This window comes from Phyllopteryx taeniolatus, chromosome 12 (assembly GCF_024500385.1).
Source record: "Phyllopteryx taeniolatus isolate TA_2022b chromosome 12, UOR_Ptae_1.2, whole genome shotgun sequence".
Taxonomy (NCBI): Eukaryota; Metazoa; Chordata; class Actinopteri; order Syngnathiformes; family Syngnathidae; genus Phyllopteryx; species Phyllopteryx taeniolatus.
In genome coordinates this window covers 16,247,884-16,266,445 of record NC_084513.1, presented here as the reverse complement: position 1 = coordinate 16,266,445, position 18,562 = coordinate 16,247,884, and the positions used below count along the sequence as shown (strand labels likewise).

Below are 18,562 nucleotides of genomic sequence, written 5' to 3'. Positions count from 1 at the left end.
CAAATTTAACAGGAAAATTGGGACAATTATCAAGACATAAATAGACTCCCAATTATAGTGGTAAGGTACCCTGAAGTACGATGACATTTCAGTCTGTGTGACATTATCAACTAACTACAAAACAAGTCACACTGAAAACACATTGAGTAGTCACGCTTAAAGGTGTGACCTTAAGGTAAAAAGCTTTCTTCTTCCTTGTTCAGTTGTATTTCCTGCTGTGGGTTTTTCAATTGGCAACTCAGATTGGTTCCTGCTAAGGTGCTGCTGAGAAGTCACAGAACCACAACAGAGTGGACTTGGTCTGATTTCGACTATGTCAACCATTACTGTATTTGTCTATGATAATCAGTAGGATTCTCTCAAGCTATGGAAACTACTTGGACAAAAGTATTGCGACGCCAGGACATCCCACATACAGGAAATTCAAATATATACAGTATTTTTTTTTATGAAGTTGGCTTTCCCTTTACAGCGATACAAAGAGTGTGGTTATGTGAATCTTTCCCTATTTATCCATAAGAGCATTTGTAGCCCAGTCAAGTTCTTTTTCCAAAAGAAAGGGCTTTCAGAAGCCTTCCTAAAAGTTAGAAACATAATTATCCAAGTCATGTTGTCTAAAGTCATCTGACCCTAAATTATAATTTCTTTTTCAACTTGAATACATGGCTATGGTAGATTTCTCATCTGGACTTACCACAGGGACCAATAGTGACCGGCTCCTCCATCCTCTCTTCCTGGTCAGTGGGGATGGACATTGGGATGAGTATGATCACACCAAGGCTGGTACCAACCCAGAGACATGGTGTGGGCAAAGTGTCGCTCTTTCTCCCGAAGGATTCCCCAAACTGCAGTGTGGTGATTGCCTCTTTGGTGTCTCGGTCAATGCTGGAGACACTGGAGCTGCGTGAGCGGCTGAAGGAGTTTTCACGGCTCTCTGCATCGGCGATGGCCACCAGAGAGACAAAAACAACGCAGAGACACAATGCAAGAGGGGGAGAGTTAAGAGATGATTAAAATGAGAGAAATGCAGTGAGAGAACGGCAGTGCAGACGGATGGATTTATGACAACAATAAACGCAGAAGAGAGGGACAATATGGCTGGCATAAAGAACGAAGTATGAAGACAGTAAATTCAGAAGAAACATTTAGGAGAGAGAGAGAGAGAGAGAGAGAGAGCAAGTTGGAAGGAGACAATTCGAAGATCTATTATAGTTTTTCAGCATACAGCCACATAAAACAATGTCACTGATGAGAAACGAGAGTTGAAAAATAAAATGACTTACACACACATGCACGCGCGCACACACACACACACACACACACACACACACACAGATCTGTGTTTTCTAACATAGAGTGAAAAGACTTTCACGTTAAATTTCACGCACAGTACAAGGTCCGAGCAGCAGCCAAACACACTTAGATACTAATAAATAAATACAATTGAAAAACTGACCACTCATACACAAAACAGAGAGCACAGGGTGAATCTTTCTGAGCACACACTACACATCCATCATAAAAGTATTTCTGTATTACAGCACTGGTGAATTATTTAGAGACAGGCAATGTGCAGTACTGCCTCAGTGAGTCGGTGCAGAGTTTATGTAACAACAACTACAGATGGTGCAAAGCCTAGTGGACACGTATCAGGATCAAAATGATTTAGAGATTTTTTTTAGCAGCTATTCTAGGTGATATGAGAACATGTGCACAGGCTAAAAAAAGACTATGGAAGGGGGTGTGGAGATACACTGCGCAGCGGCTGCTCGCCAACATGTACAGTATGCTGCAAAACACACTCAATGCTCTACAAGAAAGACAGCATCACTACATGGCCCCTCAGGAGAGGAAACATTTTAAGGCACATTGTAGATGGAACAGACGGACCAACGCCACATATTGAAAGAAGGACTGACGTTTTTGTCAATAAGTAGTGGATGCGTTAGTGGCCGAAGTCCCCTTACCTCTGTCACTCCAGCAGTAGGGGGTGGCGGTGTGGTGTTCGTCGTGAGAGTACATTGTGACTCCATGTAACTGCTGGAGCATTGCCCTCCTGGATGCATAACCTAACCGTCCCCCACAACATGAATCCCATAAGACAAAGCAGCCCACCCACCCCAACGCCCCAACAAAACACACACACACACACACACACATACAAACAAGTGCAGCCGTCCAGTCAATAAACACAAGACAAACAGATGCACAGTTGTGCCAGAGAATGACAGAAAAGGAAAAGAAAGAAAGTTGCAGCTGAGTTTGGCGAGTCTTCTTTAAATATACATAGTCAACAGAGTGAGGCTTATCTACGTATTGTTAGTGACCTCAATCTAAACACCATTACATCTGTTTGACTAAATATGTTTTTTCTGTGCTTCTGATAATATCTAATACATATGTAGTGCCATCTTGCATGCACATTCACAACTATACAGGACTGTTGCATGACAACCACAAGTTTTGTATCAATCAAGCGCATCTCATTACTCCTCCCACAGAACATTGCCGTTGAGCTTCTACCATACCACTGATGATATATTTTGAAATTCAAGTCAATTCTGGTGTCATGACAACACTGCTGTATATAAGCCAAAGAGAGAAAACCTTTATTCAAAGTGAGCTTGGATGGTAGTTGTCTGGGTTTGTCATGTGTGCCTGGTGTGTGTTTACACTGTGTAACACAGCCAGTGGTACGCTGGCTAATGAAAGTCAGGCACAGTGGTACCTTAACAGGACACGGAGACCGATAGGTGGGCCCTAAAAGGGAGCTAGAGCTAGCCAAGTCAGTCTCGGCTAGGTGATAACAGAGGAGACAATAATTAAATAAATAAGACAGATCGCCACAGTGGTGCAAGCGCATGCACCAAGCCACCCTGCAGAGCCAGAGTCACATTGAAAAAATAGACTTTAAAACAGACTTTACATTCTGTCTTTGCTGTCAGCCTCAATCAGTTCTTTACAATTTTAAATACTTCCAGTTTCCAATTTTCAACCCGATACAAGACTTTACTAAATATGCTTTCTTGCCGAATAAAGCGCTACATGTATCACCTGGATCATTCTCAATAAACTGTAGCTTTCCAGATGATTCTGTTGAGAGATCCAGAGATAGAGAGAGGGGGGAGGGAGGGGGGGAGAGAGAGAGAGAAAGAGAGAGAGAGAGAGAGAGAGAGAGAGAAAGACTAGCTGACCTACTGCTTTCATATTTATATCATGCAGTTATGGGTGTGTATGAGTATACACTTGACTGTGGTTTGAAGGCTTCTTCAGCATCTGACCAAATAGTTACTGAGTCACATCAACTCAATGCTATCAATTTTTTTCTTTTTAAATATTTCAATACCTGCCTTCTTGTCCCAGTAGAATGTGCACTTTCCAGGGAGCCCTTGGTACAACAGGAACAATGTATGACATTACAAACCACGTGCTGTGAACTACTTTGCGCCGCAGTATTAGAATATGTCATAACAAGGGACGCTCGGGACTTAACTGTTTTTTGTATTTGATTGTTTTATGTTTATGTATTGTTTTATGTTTTATTTAAAATCAAAGGTATGGAAGTGGTCCATTGAGAGTGGGGTCCCCTCCTATTTCCCTCCTCTGTCTTCTCACCTGGCATCCAGGCCTCATTAACATCAGCCTCCACTCTACCACTGCTTGTTGACCTTCAGTTATTGCAGTGATCCTGCTGGCTCTTCACCGTGGTAAGGCAGCGTGACAGATAAACAACACTGCTAAATGTGGCAAATAGATGAGCGCTCTTGTAATAGCCTGAAAAGCATCTGTTTACACAAAACATATGGTACATGCTTATAAGATTGGTGATTTGGGATTATGTTTACGTACAGTAAATATGAAACAGATTATTCCTTAAACACATTGGGAAACGGAAAACTGACTTTTGTGACTCATTCTTCTTTTTAGGTTATTGTTGTATACTGTCAAACAATGAACTGTCCTTATCCTGTTAAATAGCCGACTATTTGTCTATTGTCATACTTCCAGAACTAAATACGTCTTTTGACACGATTTCCCATAGCATTTTTCTTGGCAGATGAATATCCACTACTATCACAGCACATACTGTACCTCAACTGTTTTAAATCATATCTCTCTGGACGTTCTCAGTTTGTTCCAACTGAAAACATTCAAATCCCACTTTCTGTCACTTGTGGGGTTGCTCAGGGTTCTGTTCTTGGGCTGCTTCTGTTCTTAACTACTTTTTTTTCCTTGGCCATATTTTTCGCAATTTCAACATTAACTTTAACTGCTACACAGGTGATACTCTGCTGCAACCACCCCTCTTTCTATTTATAAAAACTAACAGTGACAAAAATGAAATGCATTTTCCAATCCACCCAAACCAAAACAGACAGTTTTCCTTCACAGTCGACCTTTCCACAGTTTCAAGTCAAAAGTCGGATTGTCGATTTTTTTTCAATCTCACATTGACCATATTACCTGGTTTACATACTTCCATATACACAACATATGCTTGCGTTGTCCACACCCCGGCCAGAATACCACAAATCTCTTTTCCTATCTACAGTATCCATTTAAAGATTGTCCCCCTCACTCTCAATGCTATTCACAACATTACACTTCCACACACCATATACTACTACCAGTTTGACTACAACAGTAATAACAAGACAATCAAGAGTTCCTTTGCTGCACTCATAGGCTTCTCAGAGGTGATGTGTTCATGTTCGCTTGTAATTAACTTAAATTGACAGCTGGGCAGCTTGTTAACGGTTCCTCTGCCACCAGAATCACTGTCATGATCCTCATGTCTGTCACATTTTGTCTGTTACTAACCTGCGATTAACCTTATACCCTTTCCTTATCTCCATTTCCACCTCCTGTGAAAGCCATCCAGTACTAGTACTAGTACTTTTTTTTCCTTCCAGTACTAGAATCATCAGAAAGACAGATTTGCTTCCACGAAATTATTCCCTGGGACCTTTAACAGTGAAGGGGATCTAACTAGAGGTGGTGTGGTGAGGAAGTAATCATACAGCAAGAAAATTTCAGGTGTCCTGGACAAGGCTTTGGTGGTGTTCGAATTGAAATGTCTGCTCACAGCCCAAGTGTTACAGTATATTTACTTATTTTCATTTTACAATACATGTAAAATGAACATTCATTCGTTCATTCATCTTCCGTTCCGCTTATCCTCACTAGGGTTGCGGGCGTGCTGGAGCCTATCCCAGCAATCTTCGGGCGAGAGGCGGGGTAGACCCTGAACTGGTCGCCAGCCAATCGCAGGACACATATAAACAAACAACCATTTGCGGACACATTCACACCTAAGGGCAATTTAAAGTCCTCAAGCTACCTACCATGCATGTTTTTGGGATGTGGGAGGAAACCGGAGTGTCCGGAGAAAACCCACGCAGGCACGGGAGAACATGCAAACCCAACACAGGTGGGGGCCTGGGATTTGAACCGTGGTCCTCAGAACTGTGAGGCAGATGTGCTAACCAGTCATCCACCGTGCCGCCTAAAATAAACATTTTAACAATTTCCAAGGTACGAATCTAAATTAATAGCCCATTTTTATATTTGTTTTTTGTTTCCTAATGTCAGGAGAGGAAATAATACAAGCTGCCAGCCTGAAACACAAATAGAATCAACATTAGCGCACACACGTGTACACACTTGTGTGCACACAGGCAAATAACCTGCTGGGTCACTTCATTCAAAGGCCTTGGATCAAAGGCAGTCTGTGAATACTACGAGGGAAGGGAAAATGTCAAAATGCCAGGGTGCAAATCAAATTTGACGTCCTATTCATTTCTTTTACGTGCGCACACCATAGGAAGCTTTTTGGAAATGTGGCCAGACGAGCGATTTTGCGAAATAGAATATGCACGTAAACTTAAGGAGGATATGAGAAGGATTTCAGTGACATTATACTAAGAGACTTTCAATTCCACACATTAGGAAGGTGATGATTTTTTCAAAATTTGTTTTATTATCTTTGTCTAACAATTTACTTTATGTACTGTTTGTTCCTGGCATGGGGACCATACGGAGCTTAAAGAAGTGTTTGCTAAAATGTGGTTATGGTGGAAAATACTATGTTGTGACTACAACTTAGAAAATTATCAGCAACAACTTGCATCCAAAAATTATACATGGTGTACATTCTGGTCTTTATAAAAATAAACTCTAAACACAATTGCAATCACAGAGGTATTCAAGAACTAGCATGGGGGCTAGATAGCAGTTATTAGTCAATTGAGAATATGGTATATAATTGCAAGTCGATGAATTTGTCTGTAGGTTTAACTTTCATTACATAGTATTTGATACATGAAACAAAAAGAATATAGACATTTTGTATATCACGAGTATTTCAAGCCTGTAAGTTGGTTGATACAAGTGACACAATGCAAGGGTCATTTCTTGCATTCCGCTCATAACTTGTTATTTTGGTTTTTGATGCTAATGCAAGCTGCAGAAATATAGAGCGGGCTTCAGGAAGCATGGAGAATAAATATTGGACATCACCAATAAAGTTTAAAGGTATTTGTTCTATTTAATTGCTATGCATGTATTTTATGTATCAACATGTTAACGTAGGTTGCACCACATAAAGTATGAATGAATCAATAATCATTTGCCAAATAATTTGTTTTCATATTTATTCATGTTATTGATATCTTTTGATTTTAATGCAACTTCAAAATAAGCAGAATAATGAAAGAAGCTTTTCTTTATTTAGTGCTGCAAACTTGCATTAGCATGGTATTTTAACCCATTCTGCCAGGGTAAGAGGATAGCATGCTCTTTTCTGAGGGAAGGGATGTTAGAGGTTAAAGGGTGGGAATTGGGAAGACAAGCACACACCTTCCGTGTGGGACACAGGCAAAGAGATCTCCATGCAAGCAGCAGACTGGGCCTTGCGGAACGGCGGTCGGCCAGGGCCTCTGCGGGCAAGCCGTGGCCCCTCGGGACCCATCGGGACGCGAGGCTTCCCCGCCGAGCAGGGCTGGGAGGTGGGACTAGTGCAATGCCCATTGACATGATCTGTAATAACGGCAAAGCGTTAGGAAGGAAATAATCTCACATTCACAAATTTGTTTGCTACCTCAATATCCATCTACATAAGTCATGTCGTATCATGAGAGAAGATGAAATCTGCCAATACATTACCAGAGATGTTTCATTTAAATGGCTGAAAAGTACTCTCACCTATATTGAAAGTTTGATCTGTTTGAGTGACATTCAATTGTGCATCCTCTTATTCCATAACATGACTTGTGATGACGGATATTTAGTATATTTTACAGGAGGAGAGGAGCAAGCGGTGTTAAGCGGTATTGGAGAGTGGAGTTAAGTATGCACATAAAGGGGAAGCAGGGACAAAACAAGAGAGGACAATATAGTGGCTGGTTTTATAACAAGTATGACAAAACAGGCTTGTTTCATGTCGATTTTTCTTGAATACATAGTTTTTGGAGTGTATTTGTTTTTTTCAGTTATCACTTTTTTTTATATCAAGGCGAAAAGAAAGTTCTCGCTATTGTTAAGTCCCACGGCATTGCGTATGAAATGATATCATTTCTGCTCTTTGACCTCTTTGTTACGTACTGGCATTGCAGCGTCACACAGCTTCCCTCAGGGGCTTTGCAGGGCTTGTTGTGAACCTAATTTTATGTCTTGTGAAATTTTTTATGGTGCGTGTACAGTATGTATGTGTGTGTGTGTGTGTGTTTGTGCGCATAATGTTTTGTTTGGAGACAAACCTCATTCCTCCCTCTCTTCTGAGATCTTTAAAATAGGATGAATGCATGGATGTAAATAACAGTTCAGTCTCTGAAGCATGTGACATCAATTAGTCAAATAAATGCATAAATCAAGCGTTAAAAAAATTAATCCTCATGTACATTTACCTATGTGAAATGTCCTATAGCATTAAGGTAATTAAAATTTTGCTAATCAGTTGACAATTAGGAAGTGTTAATCACTATAAGGCATGGCTATTTCACTGATAGACTATGGGACAAATTCATAATCAGTTAATTATAATGCCCTTCCCAGGCCACTATCCTCTTAGTACCTATACATGTATTGATCTTCACTTTGACATTGAACAACTTGTCTCCTTTTCAGCTATTTATTGCATAAACAGTTTATATTTTAAAAAAAGATGAAAAACAACTGGGTGCTACTTAAAGTCTGTGTGCACACTGATTGAAACCTGCAGCTAACAGGGAGCCAACCAATTTCCCCCCAAGCTGTCTGTATGTTTTATCAGAAAGATTTCAAACAGAAGCAAGACAGACTCGTTTTGGCAACAGCAATTGGCAGAATGTTCCACAGGCAACTGGCATAGAGAACAGAGAAGGACAATAGAATCACAATGGAAAGAATTCATTCACATCATTCATTCAGAAAATATTTTGATGTCACTTGAAATATAATCTACTACTGTTCAATCGGTATTCCCGTAAAAGAAGACGGATGACTGTTTACTGGCAATATGTACTATAACATGTTAAAAAATTTAACATGATGAACAACAGTTTTCCTTTGCCCTAAATATTCCTTCAATATAGAATAGAAATGGAGCCCCTTTTGTTTTTGACTTTGAAATTTGGGTTTGCACTTTTGCTATGGCTGCAAGAAAAAAAAACAGGTTATTGCATTGGAATATATAGGCACTTGTGTAGTTTAAGAAGCAGAAAGTTTTCAGGCGAGACAGCATGTGGTATACTGCAGAAGCAGAGCAAAAGGGAACCCACGATGATGTAGATGCAGTTAGGCATGTATGGCGAGAACGTTCAGGTGCTGCAATGCTGTTAAAGAAGAAAATGATCCAGTTACAATGAGAGAGGCGGTGCGTGATCCAATCACTGTCGAGCAACGCTGTCAATGGAGGAAAAGTGGCAGAAAGTATAAGCAGATGGACCAGTCAAGATAAGGTGATAGAGAGCTTCATGTCGAAATAAGAGTTATGGATTACAAGTCACCTTTATAAACACTTGCAAAATGTAGAAGAAATGAATAAAGAAGATTGAAATCAAATCATAAGACACTAATGGGAAGAAAATGGGCAAACACGTCAGGCCGTCTCATGAACTGGTTAAACGGGGTGACAAGAAAACAGAGAAAAAAAACTGAAGAGAGTAAGAATAAAGCAACACAAAAAGCCTAGAAAATACGACAAAAGTAGAAACCGAATGACTCAAAGGAACACACGTGAAAACTGCTGGCTTTCGCCTACCGTACCAAGTTCGGTCTTAAGATCTGTTGGCAGACTTAACTTTCTGCCGGGTCCCTTAACTGAAACAAAGGAATAGGAAACAAAGCAACAGTTAATCTCTTCAAAAATAAATATGTAGGAAATAAAACAACAGAAAAATGAAATAGAACATAAGGAAGGCTTAATCTCAGTCAAACAAGGAAAAAAGCAAAAGAAAATGGAAATCATTCAAACTAAACCTGATCATGCAAAATGCTGCAGGTGCAGATTTTCAAACGCATGCTTCATTGATGTTCCCTGTCAGCACTCCCAGCAATCGCTAAGAAACATGACATTTTTTTGGGCTTCATGTCAATAGGTGCACTGGAAAAAACAATTAAGCAATAGAACCTGATTTCGTTACAGTATAAGAAGCTCTCACTCTTGAAAAGAAACATTTTATTTGCAATTGTCTATTTAATTTAACGTTTCAGTCTTGTCTTGCTTAAAAATCCGATTGCTCAGAATGGGAACGTCTGACAAGGAAGCCAAAATAAACTGATTTGACCTGGTGTCAAAAATAACAGACACTGGGGCCAACAAAAGTACTTGTAAACCACATTTTGCAAGCATTTAAGTATAAGTAGATAATTGTGAAATTTAAAGTTGAGATGGCATAATACATTTACCTGTCAAAAACAGTTTTAGTGAATACAATGAATTTGTTTGAATATGTCTGCTTCGTAAGTACATCATTCTTTGTGTGAATGGCCTTGTGGGGAGCTCAGTATTGAAGATCATTTTGAAAGAAAAATATGTTTGCTTGACTGCAGTGGATTAGTAGAGCTCAAACTAAATTGACTCCTTTCACTTTTGAGCAAACAACTCCTTTGTGGCTTTCACAATAAAGCCCCTTGGCCAGATGCTGCAGAAGTCAAAATACAGGAATAAGGCTTGTGTAACAAAGGGGTGATATAAAATATTTTGAAAAAACTAAAGAGCTGAAGGATGGTTGATTATTGCGAAGATTAACATATTTAATCATCACCATAATCCTTTGTTTTCTGTCCCTATTATGACATGATCAATTAATATCCAATATTCCCCTGCAGGTGTTTGATTTGTAGGATCCTCTTGTTACTCTATCAAGCAATGACAATATTAACACATTAGTGTGAAGTGAATATGGTGGAGAGCCGAAATTTGGAATTCCAATGTCTCAAGTTCCACACAATTAAAATCCTGCAAAATATGTAGGACCATCTGACCAACTGCACCGTACAGTAATGTCCACTGATTCCTAATTACGTTGCATACGTTCTAATCAGCATTTTGATTACGGAATGAATGTTGGCCCCAAATAAGCAAACGCCACTTTTATCAGTAACACATTTAGGAAAAGAGACAAGACGGACAGTTATGACTGTGTAGCACAAGAGAATATTTATGTATGAGATTGTAGGTTGCACGTGCCAATAATGTAACAGCATGTTGCGTCACCCTGGCAAATACAGTTTTGTGTGCGGTTCCAGTGGAGATGCGGTGATGAACACCACGGACATGCAGGTAGTGAACCACTAGAGGAAGGAGAAGTATCCCACGGGAATGCAAACCCATTGCCTCCCCTGGCCTGCCTGCTATCAAGGCTCCCTCCTATAGGTCAAAGTTCATACACATAAAGCAAACATGTCTACCCAGCGATGACAGTCACCTGCATGAAAGCATGGAGGACACTGACAACGTTAGAACAGCCTACTTCTAGAACATGGCACATTGTATGCACGTAGTCTGAGCATTTATTCAATTTCTGCATTTGTTGATATCCAACTTAAGCTCCATGTCCTAGTATTCACCTTGTCCTCACTAGTGAGAGAATTCAGCACACTAGTAGGTCAACTTTGGCAACTACATCTTACTAATGAGGCAAAACTATGTGCTAGTTGACATCTGTGTGCTACTAGTACTACTAATGGAGTTCTAGATGTTTACTAGTAGTACGACTAGTGAAGGTCTAGACGCTAAATAATGAAGTTCTAGATGTTAACTAGTAGTAAAAGTTCTGGATGTTAACCTGCAGTATTACTAGTGAAATTATAGACATTAACTACGAGTACTAGTCGCATAGAATTGTCAACAAGTGCACAGTTTTGCCTCACTAATAATGTCGTTGTCTGACCCACGTTAAAGTTGTCCTACTAGTGAGCTCAAATGCCTTTATCGATCATGTATTGGTAAGACAATTCAGCATACTAGTAGAATGACTGTCTTACTAGTAACACTTTCTCACTTTTTAGTTTTTGTATGACATTTCTGCACAGTAGTAGGCCAACTCTGGCATACTAGTAGGACAAGTACATGTTATTAGTGTGGCAAAACTACTAGTGGTCTTGTTGGTGCTACTAGTGTGTGACACAAGCCTAGTGGATGGGCCTAGTACTGTTACTAGTGCAGCATAGTAGTTTACTTGTAAGTTTGAATTGTGTACTAGTAAGCCAAATGTGGCACTGGTAGTGTACATTTTTTCATTACTAATAAGACTGTCTTACTGTCTGTCATAGTTTTTCTAATAATGCGCTGAAGTGTCTTACTTGACCTGACAAAGACCTTAAGCTGGATATCAAGGGTATCGATGAAATGCTCAAATAGCTTTCCATATTCTTGTGGGCACTGCAAGCAACATGGCGAATGGCTCTCGGTTATGAACGACTGTGGTTGTGGTGGGCCGATTGTGCACTTTTACTGTTTTAATAAAAAAAATTAAAATACTTGGGAAAACCTTTTTTGCTTTCACAAATTAATTGCCATGAAGGAAAAAACTAACAAAATGGCCTACTTTTTTTTCACCTTACATAAGTCATTTAACCGAGCTTGGTTAAAAAGATAAAAAAATAAAAAATTAATTAAAAAAAAAAGAGAGAGTGTATTTTGCAGGTGTTATTGCGCACAGTGTGGAAGCTCACTTAGCATGCACGGTGCAACATTAAACCAGACACCCGTCCAAAAACATCCCACTTGCCATTATCCACTTAATTGCTGCATACGGTGCAAAAGCCACAAACAGATGTCTATGAGGTGGATCTGTGACACATCCCTCCTCTTACCATTGTCCAATAAGTAAAAGACTGGGCTGCAGTGGCTGGCTCTCAGACTGGCCACAGGCTCTGGCAGGACACGTGGGTCATTGTGAAGGGAGGTTGGGTAATGAACTGGAATAGGAGATCCAACAGAACAGACAAAGACTTTTCAGAGCAAAAGAGGAGAGAGACACATAATGGGTGAACTTGGGAAAAGAGAGACTTGCCAGTAACAGTAGTAGTTGTAGGAGAACAGTAATGGGAGGTGATTTATAACAAGGGAAATGTTCATATAATGACACACGTCAACCCCTGAGAAAAGGGGAGGGGGGGGGGGGGGGTGACAGCAGCAATGCCACGCTAGTCTGTTTACTCTATCAACATTATGATAAACCCTTCATATTCATTTAAACTATAGCTGTCTCATCTAAACGTGTAGCCTCTATATTGGCCACATGTGCATTGCATTGCGAATACCTCATCAATAAATTCTCAACCACACACGAATGTGTCCTCTCATGAAAATTTAGTAGTACATTTAAATCAAGTGGGACATATACAGAATATGCCTCAGAAGTTTCACCAAAATTGTGTTCGAACCAATGGCATCATGCGAGATGTCAACATGTTGTCCGAGACCTTAGTTCCCTCAGCATCAAATGATTAACATTTTTTGTGTGCTTTTTAATGGTATTTTCGTAACACATCAAAAGTAGGCTCCGTCCCAACAGTGTGAGTCAAGGAATGTGAGAAAATAATAATAAAAAAAATAATAATATTCCAGACTCCAAACACAATAGTTTGCCATTTACAGTGACAGAAGAGCAATGGGTAAGGTTAGGACAGCTTGCTTTCTTACATTTCATGAAATAAATCCCAACATTTTTTAAAAAAGAATTATAGTACCATATTATTTGTAAATCTGATGTTAAATGGTTGTGAGAAAAGGCTCCACAGTGTTGCCAAAATGGTGCACATCAGAGAGGAAGCCAATTGTTTGTGTCATCACCTGACGACACAAGAGTCACTGAGGTGAAACAATGATGTGCATCAATGCCGCCCACCCATGTTGCTTTGTGGAAAGAAGCATTTGAAGCTCAGAGGCTTCAACTGCTCCTTACATGCCACTGCAGAATCGTGACTGCAACTGTTGGCTAAATTTGAAATTTCGTGAAGGTAGGTGGTTGTGGTGCATAAAGGCAGCAATTCTCTGGAAGCACCATTTCTTTTTGTGAGAAAATCATTACCATAATTATTTACATAAGCACAGTTATGCAAATGTGCATGAACAAAAATGAAATCCATTTACCACTGTAAAATGAAACGCTAAATGCAATACATCATGAATAACTCATACAGTAGACCTTGAAGCAATTTAATGACCTGAAATACTGCAAACAGTTAGCATAAATTAAATAATTTAAAATCTATTCTCATCTTTTCATAAAACCACTTCAAGAAGCTGAACAGGTGACATTATTTCAGCACACTATCTTCCTCCCGTGACATGCTAACACCTAAATATATCCTGCCACACAAGGCACAGCTCAGTGGCATGTCAGCTTATTAGCCCATCTCCTGACTCGGTCTGGCCCTGCTTTATTACTGCCAAACATGGTGCAAAATGTCTTCAAACAATGGCACTAGCACAGAGCAAATGTGAGAGGGGACTGCTTCCAGGCAGGAGAAATGCAAATGAATGACAAAAAGGAGTATAAAAAAAAAAAAGGTAGGGAAAATTAGACAGGATGCTACGTATGAGGGAGAGTTGAGAGACATGAAGGCTGTATGATTAAATAAACTAGCCTGCTTTCTCTAACATGAGGGACAGGAGGAACAGGACAGCAATACAGCTACACAGGAGGTGGGCTTTAATGTTCACCAGGAGGTAAGAAGATAATCCTGATCTCATACATTTCCTCCATCTCAGTTTACATTACCTCGTACAATCGGCCCATTTGAAAATGACAAGCTTATAATGTAACAGAATGACCATGACCTTTTCCCCATCACAGTTCTAAAAAACTGCCAAGACATGGCGAGTTAATCCGTTTAATTTCCCTCATCTTGTTTGCTTCTCTCCTTAAGAGGCCCAATGGTGTCCTGCTGTCGAATCATAACAATAACAGACTGAATAAGAAAAGGGAAGCTAGAAAGGACAATTTACTTCATTGGTAGTCACGTTCTAAAAATTTAACCTCTTTTATTATCTGTTTTATGATGGAGGTTACTTTACAAAACAAACATTGTGTATTAAAACCACTGATCAAGACCATCGTGACAACCCGTATTAAACATAATGCCACTACGGTGAGCGCAGGCGGAGCAATCATGATTTGCATCAGCACCAAATTGTCAACAAGACACTTAAAAAGCTGCCATCAAGAATCGTGCAATGTTACCTCGCCAGATGTGTTTCAAGTGACTAAGGGAAATGTCAAAACATGATGAAAAGCTAAATATTGAAAATATTTCCTTATTGGCCCAGGCCCCACCCCTATTTCCCTCAAATTAAAATGAATGTAAATGTTTAAAATTTGTGGTATTATTAACATGCATGCTATCCTCAGGACACGTGCACGCACACACTTGATAATATGTCCTCCCCCACTGTTGCCATGACACTTTGGAGCTTCAATTACACACCTCACTTTGTGCCTCAAATTGCCTTGGCACAAATCCCGAGCTTATTCATACCGCTTGAGCTTGGCCACTCATGGCGTTCTCTCTTCTCCTATACATGGCAGCAGACTCCAACCAACCTGATCTGTCCGCCTGTCCCCCAACACGCCTGGCCACCAAAATAGAGCATTAGTAATACATTTATCTATGATATACAGCAAGACTGATGTCATACAAAGGCCATTTAGCTGCCAAATTATCAGTGATCATGTTTCATATCTGGGGGCAGAGCCACTTCATCTCATCAGCCTTTTTTTTTTTTTTTTTTACACTCACACTGAATTTGTCCATGTCCACAAAAGTGACTGATCCATTCTGTTTATATGTGAGCTGACAAAATAATTTACTGAGGTAATAAAAACGCTTTTGGATTTGAAAGTTAAGTGTTTGTACACAGACAAAATACCAGCCTTGATATTCACCTTCAAAATTAATCAACATGAAAACCTCAATGCTCAATTGTACAGCTTTGGATCAGGGAGCAGGTGAATGTCAGTGAGTCAGCACTGAGTCACACTTTGCAGTCCTTTACAAACAGTGGCAGTTTCTGGTATATGCCATATGTGCGGCCACACAAGTTGGCATTTCTGGGGAGTGGCAATGTGCCCCCCCCCCCCCCCCCCCCGCCCCAAAAAAAAGCTAGAAGGAAAGGTTTTCTGTTGGCATTTATATGCCAATTTCTATTTGCTAATTTGCTGATTAATGTGAGAGGTTATCATTGTCAAGTTAATATGACATCTTTGTTTTGGGGAAGCAGTTAAGTTTAGCTCGTTGTTGGTTGGTGATTTGGATGTGCGCCGAAAGGGGTCTCGCACCGGCTGCCATTTCAGGTAAGACAGCCACTGCTGACAAGTTCATTTTGATTTAATAGCATTCCCTTCTGAAGTTCACATTTTATTGTAAATTCAACAAACCTGATCCCATTACTGTCATAAAAAAAAATTCTATTTATGTTTTCTTTTCTTGCTTGCAAAGTTACAAGAGTGTTAATCCATTTTCAATAAAGCAGCAACAGCAAGCATGAATTTCCAGCACAGCAGCTTGAACCGCGAAAGACCGCCGCACAGAATATCAAATGTAATATCCCCATCGCAATCAGAAAATAAATAAAACATGACTTTCCTTTCTTGTCCAGCAAACAGCTTACATCCCAAACGCATTATGATCTCATACGCACCACCGAACAAGCGCACTATGGACTTAAAGATAAACCAACCGATCGAGTAACAGCAGCACATTTTCTTTTACCAAACACCTTATATTATTTACAGCCCTTCTAATTACATTCAGTAACATTTGAAACTAGACAAAGCATTAGTGACACTGGCCTGGTGAAAACATACCCTATGTGCCGCTGAGTCTGGAAGATTATGGCATCCCCTGCATAGCCTCATAGCATCAAGTCATATACTGTACATAGCATGATTGTGGTGTAATTACAAGTGTGTGTGGTAGGTTACCTGAGGTGGGCGACTTGCTTCTCTCCATGTCAACAGACTGCTGGTTGTCAGATAGTTCAGTAAGGCCTGCCACAGCCCATGGCAGTCAAGAGGAAAAGAACATAGTATACAGATGCGCTGTGTGATTATTTTGACATCACCGCTTGAACAGATTCAACGGTTCCAACTTGTTTAGAGTCAGCCACTCGGAGCCTTGAGGGAAAAAAAAATGAACTATTGTATTCATATTTTTGGATATTGATGGATATTGTCCAGATTTTGAACAATGTCAGGCCAGTCCACTTCATACTTGTAGCAGCTTTGCAATTACATTTTTTTAATTTATTTTCACATTTAGGCGCAAAGTGGCTGAATTCTGGTGTGACCTGCACTACAGTCTGTTCAATATATCACAAAGTCTTCTAATTCAGATTGTGGTGGCATGTTGACATGGGAATAACTCAGCATCTATATTATGTAGTGCAAATCTCACAGAGAAACCAAATGACATACAAACAACAAAGATAAAACCAAATAAACACATACAGGATCGGAATTTCATTGCATGCATCATGCACAAGCGGTTACAGTGATTTCATTTTTGCTGTCCCAGAATTACGTTTTTGGACAAACTGACCATGTATTGTTCTCTCACCCACTCAACTCCACTTCACTTTCAAAAATAGTCCATTCAAATGGATCATATAACATTGATGATTGGACTGGACTAATAACAGACCCCAAGGAGTGGCTGTTTCTGCAAAGGACAAACCACTGGACATGACTGGAACAGGCAGCTCTGGTTTACCGGCTAAATTAGTTATGATGTTTTGTCATGAGAACAGACACAGACAGCTTCATTCCAAGCATCTCTTTGGTTTGCCTTTGTTATTCCCTTTCCAATAACCCTGTTGTCTGAGCAAGCTACACGCACGCACACACGCACACACACACACGCGCACGCGCGCACGCACGCACACACACACACACAAACGCACTCCTTTGCACACACACACATCCCGTATAACCTATCAGGTAGGCTTGACTTACTCTGGTAGGATGTACGGATCCTTTTCTTTGAATCGGAATAAAAGTTAGACAGGCCTCGCATGCAAAACTCTGTCAGGCAGGCCCGCATGCCCACACCAGCAGCCACAGAGTCACCATTAGGTTGAAAAGGGAGGAGGGGATGGATGAAGAAGTGGTGGTAAGAAGAAAGTCGTGGGAAGGTAAGAGTTTTGTGAAGGAGGGAGTGAGTATAAGAATGAGAAAACAATTCAGAGATAATTTAGGATGGGGGAGCATTATAGAAAGCAAGTGTGTGGGGGGACATAATGAAGGAAAAAAAAGGGAAAGAGAAAAGAACACACGGTCTTAGAGTGGAAAAGAAAGTGAAATCGAGTAGCAACTGAGCAGCAGAAATGCTAATGTAATGTTCAAACGAAGTAAATAAATATAGAAATAAATTACAAGAGTACCATTGGCGACAAGCAGCGTCGCAATGCTGTCGTTGTTGCATCATCTCACTTTTGTGTGATTGCTTAAAAGTTCGGAGAAGCACAGAAAACTTACTAACAAAAAGATTAAATGTGTCACTTATTGGTGTTGTCTAAGCCGCTTGTTCAGCATTGTACTCTGTTAAAAGAAAAGGCCACAGTGGCTGTTTTTTTTTCCTCTCCAAATTGATCTTGTAAAGCCAACACAGAGAGACCTTTATAAACCATAAGAGCGGTAGAAGCCAATATCAGCTCTTACACAACAGCTAGTGAAAAGAGTTACCTCTCAAAAGTAACCTTTCAATCTACCTGGTCGATGCCTTTTTACACAAACACTGAATACTGTTAAAACACGTTGGCCACACTTCTGGGTATTATGTAATATAAAACCCCACATAGCATAGGCATCTAAAACATTAAAGAACGTAGTAAATAATGTATTCAGAGATAGAGTCAGACATTTTGACAGATCATTAGAGTGAAAAAGAGTCTTTTGACAGTGAAGATCAGTTTTAAGGAAAAGGGAGGCGTAGGTCAGGTGGGACGACGAGACCTCTATGGCTTCGTACTAAAGGCCTCAGTTCAAGCAGTGCTAAAATATAGACAGGACACAACTGAAAGGACAACATGCATAATAATGCAACTCAGACTGACACACATATTCTGTTAACATGC

At 40.0% G+C, this 18,562-nt stretch overlaps 1 protein-coding gene across 14 annotated transcripts in view; it reads right to left on the bottom strand.

Annotated features, from left to right (window-relative positions):
* The window catches only part of stxbp5l (syntaxin binding protein 5L), a 103,249-nt gene that overhangs the window by 8,025 nt on the left and 76,662 nt on the right, over positions 1–18,562 (bottom strand). For 2 of the 14 annotated variants that reach the window (XM_061792532.1, XM_061792533.1), the window contains exons 20-26: positions 17,442–17,510; positions 16,413–16,478; positions 12,298–12,402; positions 9,244–9,297; positions 6,859–7,038; positions 1,968–2,069; positions 695–934 (exon numbers count right to left, since the gene is read on the bottom strand). In XM_061792532.1, coding sequence (XP_061648516.1) covers positions 695–934; positions 1,968–2,069; positions 6,859–7,038; positions 9,244–9,297; positions 12,298–12,402; positions 16,413–16,478; positions 17,442–17,510 — 816 coding nt within the window. The remainder of the gene's footprint in view (positions 1–694; positions 935–1,967; positions 2,070–6,858; positions 7,039–9,243; positions 9,298–12,297; positions 12,403–16,412; positions 16,479–17,441; positions 17,511–18,562) is intronic. The other 12 variants (XM_061792537.1, XM_061792534.1, XM_061792536.1 and 9 more) reach the window with 12 other exon arrangements.